This window comes from Terrapene carolina, unplaced genomic scaffold, assembly GCF_002925995.2.
Source record: "Terrapene carolina triunguis isolate 2854851 unplaced genomic scaffold, T_m_triunguis-2.0 Scaffold26691, whole genome shotgun sequence".
Lineage (NCBI taxonomy): Eukaryota > Metazoa > Chordata > Testudines > Emydidae > Terrapene > Terrapene triunguis.
The window spans coordinates 1-6,208 of NW_020691042.1; the positions used below are offsets into that span (position 1 = coordinate 1).

Sequence of the window (6,208 nt, forward strand, 5' to 3'; positions counted from 1 at the left end):
CCATCTTGATTATCACTACAAAAGGTTTTTTTTCTCCTGCTGATTATAGCTCATCTTAATTAATTAGCCTCTTAGAGTTGATATGGCTACTTCCACCTTTTCATGTTCTGTATGTATATATATCTCCTTATTATGTGTTCCATTCTATGCATATGAAGAAGTGGGCTGTAGCCCACGAAAGCTTATGCTCAAATAAATTGTTAGTCTTGAAGGTGCCACAAGTACTCGTGTTCTATTTAGACTGTAACTCTTTAAGGCAGGGTTTGTCTGATAGCGTATATTTGTACAGGGGCTAGCATCCTAAGGCTCCAATCTCAGGCAGGCCCTCACCACACTACTGTAGTACAATCCTCCAAAAAAAAAAAAAAAAAAAGTGTCTCTTCAAGCTGGCTAAAAATAAATCCTCTCAACCGGCTGGAAATATGGTTTGCCTGTGTCTGTTCTAACACAGTGAAGTCTAGGGTCACCTGCTAATAGAGATCTTGACTAGATATCATATTATTCTGTCATCTCATTATTTTATTCCCCCTCTCCCCCGCATCTAGACAAACTTCCAACTCTCTCTCGGTCTCAATTTAATACAATGTATCTGGTTTGCTGATCACTTGTGAGACACATGCTTGTTGAGTCTCTTGTTCTAGATATGCATATGGGTTTCAAGGTTACTCAGCTTCCCAGCCATGGCAGAGTTATGTGCAAACTTAATGAGTGAGGACAAAAGGGGAAATCATTACTCTATGAACAGCTGATGCAAGACGTGAAGGCTGCAGACACCGGCATTTCCAATTTGGTGCTAGGAAAGGGGGCAGGGAAAACTCTGTTCCAATCAGCAGTTATCTTCATGGCCATTTTCTTATCTGGTCATTGAAAGATAACATGACCTATGAAATTCCTGCTTTAAGGCCAAGTTCTGAAATTTAGTTAAGTATCATTTGGGGTGAGGTCCAGCTTGCAAATACAGACCCAATGCTGACCCTGAACAGATTACTAAGCAGGTTTGGAGACCTGCAGAGGCTCAGTGGTGTGATTAGCTGGAAATAGAGGAGTGTCTTTAGCTGGTATACACACCCCTTCCCTCCACTGTTAAAAGCCACCTGTCCCCTGTGCTCCTTTCACTCTCATCGTAACAGCCAAGCAGCTTGAAAGGCTTTAGCACCATCAGCCAGCATCCCTCTTAAGACCTGCAGAAGCCAGCAAGATTCAGAGCCGGAGAAGCCGTCTGACCACAGCCATGGAAGAGTACTTCTCTGCAATCCGCAAGATGGAACATGCGGTTATGTTTCCCAGCCTCCTCAGAGGCGTCTACATGGAACAACAGGATGACGCATCCACTGGTGATTTTGGCAACAGGGACCTGTATGAGTATTACATGCAACTGAAATCCATCAAACTCGCGGTGGAGGGTAGACTGGCGCCTCTAAATGAAAGCAAACACCAAATCACCAGCAGAGAAGAAGTACAAGAGAACGGAGAAGAGGCCGATCTCGAAGGACTGCTTTATCATCACTTTACAGGCTTGTATCGTGTCCTGACCCATCTGACCAGAAAAGCCAATGCCCTGACCAGAAAATACAATGAAATTATAGGACAGATCAACCAGAGTGAAATTACGCTTACCTGGTGAAACAGCCACCAATAACTTCAAAAGGTGAGACCTCAGCCATTATATCTCCGTTGTTTTCTGAGATGCCAAATTGTGTCCACTCCCCTTTCTCCAAAATCTAAGTGATTATCAGTCTAGTTTAACTGATAATTATGTTATCAGCACCTAAAAACAGCAGGACCCACAGGTTCAAATCCTAGTGGGGGGATTAATCACTTTCTTCCAAGGTAGTGAAATTGTGCTGTATCCATTTTAACCAAATGGGGGTCTTTTACTTGCCTCTTAAAGATAATTTTAAAGAGGGATTTGATTATTTGTTTTAAGGCAGACAGTTCACATTGTCCACCAACATTCAGATGAGACCTTAATAACTAAGGTTCTTTCTTTTGCTGTGTGCAGAGACAAGAGAACATAGAACATTTGTAGTAAGACTAGTGTTTTGGCTAAGGATCCTTGGGAGTGCCATAGGTTGGACACCCTATTGGCTATTGTACAGTGCTGCTAGACGTACTGTACTTTGCAGAGTGCTCTGGGGTGAAAGCTGCTCTACAAAGATTACATTAATTTTCTGACATTAGAAAAATACTAGCCCTTGAAATTAAGTTTCAAGTTTGAAATTAACTGATCAGTGAAAAGTTCTTGGAGGCAGGGACTGTAGTTTGTGCGTGTGCACATGTACAGCACTAGCACAAAGATTTTGATTCAGACCTCTAGGCACTCTCACAATATATGTAGTTAATAGGAACAGATATATGTTCCAGGGGGAAACCTTAGTATGGTGCAGACTTAAGAAAAACAGTATTTTGTAATTTAAAAAGTTAGGTATGATTCAAGCATTGGAACCTAGAAATGCCCATCTGTGTTGGCTATTTTGAATGACAATAAATGCAGTATCAAAATCAGTACTTCCTCAAACACATACATAAAAGAGAACATGTCAAAATTGCTGACTATTTTGTGATTATCCCACAGGACACACTACCACCCCTGCGCTGCATACAGTTGACGTCCTGCGGCAAGTACTGCTGGTGAATTACTTGACTGACACCAAAGATGCTGGCCATCTGATAGCCAGTGTTTTGTAATAACCAGAATAAATGTGATCATTCCTTGCTGTAACATGAACTCATTGTCCATCTCAAATACCTCACATGGATGTTAATTTTCAACTACCAGGGCAAAAATCATTGTATTATGCTGCTGCTGTGTGAAAGATAATCCTCTTTTCTTACTTGTAACTATACCTTTAAAAGTGGGCTGCTTCCACCCACTACTTGATAATAAAACATCACAAACTGAAATACTCCTCAGACACATGTAACTCTGTACCTCAAGCATAAAGACTGTCTGTGAAGGAGACAGGGTTTTCTCAAGGGCTGGTCCAAGGCTGTGGAATGAACTCCCCCAGGAACTAAATACTTCACCAAAGTCACCACGTTCCACTCCAAGTATAAAGGTGCAGGTCTTCAATTTGCTTCTCAAGCACCCACAGAGCACAGGGGATGTAACACATTAAATTACTTATTTAAAAACCCACTCAATTTCTCCTTTGAGAGAAGAAGAGGGAAAGAAAAAATGACATGTGATGGATGCTAGTCATGACTTCAAGGGGGCCAGCATTTTACTCATGGGTATTTTTCCTCTCCCTACACCAGCGAAGTCATGGGCAGCCAATGATCCAGCCATGGGGGTAGGCTAGCCCCTGGCCCCTCCCCTTCTACCCAAGGCCCTGCCCCTCCCACCCCCCCTCACCCACAGGAGCCCAGAGCACCCCTGCCATGGCCCCCAGCCCCAGAGCACCGGACGGCCAGTGGGCCCCAGTGCCAGCTGCCCCAAGTCCCCACGGCAGGCTGGCCAGCCCCAACCCCGGCAGAGCACCGGGAAATGCAGGAGGAGACCTGGGGGCAGAGCATAGGTAGGACCACGCCAGGCTGTGTGGGGAGGCACAGCCCCCCCAGCCTATGATACCCACCACCCATGAGCAAAGGTCAGGTTGTCCAGGAATGAGGCAGGAGGGGACATACTTCAGCTCTTGGGAAGGAAGGTGATGACTGCTTCCAGCAGAAAGCACAGTGCTAGTTGATTCAGATAAGTGTTACTGGCAGATCTACTAGAAGATATTTGTCCACTCTCCCGGGTGCAGGATAAACCTATTGTTCACTAACAGCTTTAGCTGGCTGCTTGTACTTGCACAAAACATACCACGCCAGACAAATGGAATAGTCAAAGGAGGGGAATAAAAATAAGGGGCTTCCATCACTTAACAAAAAGTTATGCCCCCTCCCTTTCCCCTGCCATGTTTTAAACAGAGCCAACGTACGCCTTGCTGATTTCACCATTTGTTACTTGTCAGTTGGTTTGCTTCTATAAACTCCCAAATTACTGTACATGGCACCATATACCCAGGCTTTTGGGTTGTGCAGCATAACTGTCTGATCTCAACACAGCTCTGGGAACGTTGTTTGTTCACTGCTAGGCAGAGGCACAACAATTTTTGTAGATCACATGAAAGAAAGGGGTTCCGCTCTCCCATTAGGTTGTCACTCCATGGTAGTTATTATACAATAACCCATATTCCTTTTTCCCCCAGCATGTTTATACAGTAACTCCTCACTTAAAGTTGTCCTGGTTAACATAGTTACGTTGCTGATCAATTAGAGAACATGCTCGTTTAAAGTTGCGCAATGCTCTCTTATAATGTTGTTTGGCAGCTACCTGCTTTGTCCACTGCTTGCAGGATTCTCTGGAAGAGCAGCCCCTCCTTGTGGGGATTAGAATCGGGGGGGCTGGCAGCCCTCTCCCCATCAGCTCCCCTAAATTCCCTGTAAGGTATGTGGCTCGGCAGCTGCTTAGCAGCAGTTCAGCTGTCCCTCCCCCCACTGCCCTCTGCCTTGGAGCTGCTCCCAGGAGCTTCCTGCTTGCTGGGGGTGGGGGGGGAGAGAGGTGCTGATATCAGGATGTCCCCCTGCCCCGTACCCCCTTGTGAAGTTATGAGTGTAATATAATATCTCATTGAAAGGTGACAGGGCCAAAAAGAGGTAATTAACTCACAGACTGACCTGGCCCACAGCTGAACTTTAGAGACTGGTTAGGAAGATATGTAAGTGAACAGAGCTTTGAAATGCAAGTCTGCATTGTTAGAGATAGAAGGGTAGATGTTTGCTCAGGTCTTGTAATGTAAGCAAACAAGTCTTGTCTATTGCTATAGCTTTGATTCAAAGATCAAAAAAGGAGTAGGGGAAGGGATAACTCAGTGGTTTGGGCATTGCTAATAAACCCAGGGTTGTGAGTTCAATCCTTGAGGGGGCCATTTAGGGATCTGGGGCAAAAATCTGTCTGGGGATTGGTCCTGCTCTGAGCAGGGGGGGTTGGACTAGATGACCTCCTGAGGCCCCTTCCAACCCTGATATTCTATGATTTAGGAAGACACTTGAGTGAAATAGTATTATTGTCTATATCTCTTTGAAGGTTGTGGTAACCTGTATCTGAACTGTTTAATGGATAAATTATCCTGTGCTAATTGTCATGATGTTTAGGAGAAGGCCAAAAGGCTGTAGGAAATTGTTTTCTCAGGCCAAAAGGCTGCAGGAAATGTATAAAAACCCTGGGACACAATCCTTCTTCATCTCAGATCTGCTTTGGGTTTCAAGAGAGGGAAACCTTAAACCATAAGGATTGAGATTCCCAGTCACTGACTGGTGTCACCCTGAATATGGGCATTGAACTATGTGGAAGCAGAGCAAGGCCTGACAGGGATCTGAAGGGGATTTCAAATGCAGTCTTTGTTAGCACGAGTCAGGCTAACTGTAATCCTAATAACGCGAGACTTGTAGAAGCGAGGATTGTGTGAGGCAAGTGGGAAAGAACTGTGTGAGAAGTTGTTGCGACCTTGTGTAGATAATATGGAATGTAGACTAGAGTCTAAATAAGTGAGAAAAATAAGATATCAGGATGACCTATGTATAAACAAAATGCAGCTGTTGCTCATTATTGTATGTAACAAAAGGTATAAATGCTTGCTGTAATTGTTTACCTGGAGAGAGACCTGCCTAGGAGGGGGAAACCCTGTGTCCTAGTACACTCTCTCCCTCTACGCAATTGCTTGAGAATAAAGTATCTGACTTTGCTGCACCCAACCAAAAGAGTGAGAACATTGTTTTTCTCTGACAATTATAACCTATGGACTATATCTAAAAGGACTTTTGGCAACTACAAGCTCATCTCTACTATATATCTGAATCTCAAGAACTGAATTCAATTCAGGCCAGGAAGTTGGGGTGTGGGGTGCAGGAGGAGTGAGGGGTGCAGCAGGGGCTCAAGGGACTCAGGGCAGGGGGGTGGGGGGGCAGGGGGGTGGGGGGGGAGGAGGGGTGCAGGGTACAGCAGTGGGTTGGGATGCAGGAGGGGTGCGGGGTGAGGCAGGGGCTTCAGGGCAGGGGGTCAGGGTGCAGGGTGCGGCAGGGGTTCGGGGGGCAGGATCTGGACCAGCGCGTACCGGGGGCAGGGCAGGCTCTCTGCCTGCCTGCCTGCCTGCCCTGCCCCCGCGCCGCTCTGGGAAGCCAACGGAATCTGGGGAAGGAGGGGCGCGTGTTTGAGACCCCTGCT

At 45.7% G+C, this 6,208-nt stretch overlaps 1 protein-coding gene across 1 annotated transcript; it reads left to right on the top strand.

The window, feature by feature from the left end:
- The first annotated feature begins 1,191 nt into the window (after positions 1-1,191).
- Positions 1,192-2,656, top strand: LOC112107087 (thyroid hormone-inducible hepatic protein). The gene is made up of 2 exons (XM_024200645.2): positions 1,192-1,648; positions 2,576-2,656. The coding sequence occupies exon 1, from the start codon at positions 1,232-1,234 to the stop codon at positions 1,622-1,624; it is 393 nt and encodes a 130-aa protein (XP_024056413.1). The 5' UTR covers positions 1,192-1,231; the 3' UTR covers positions 1,625-1,648; positions 2,576-2,656.
- The last annotated feature ends 3,552 nt before the right edge of the window (positions 2,657-6,208 follow it).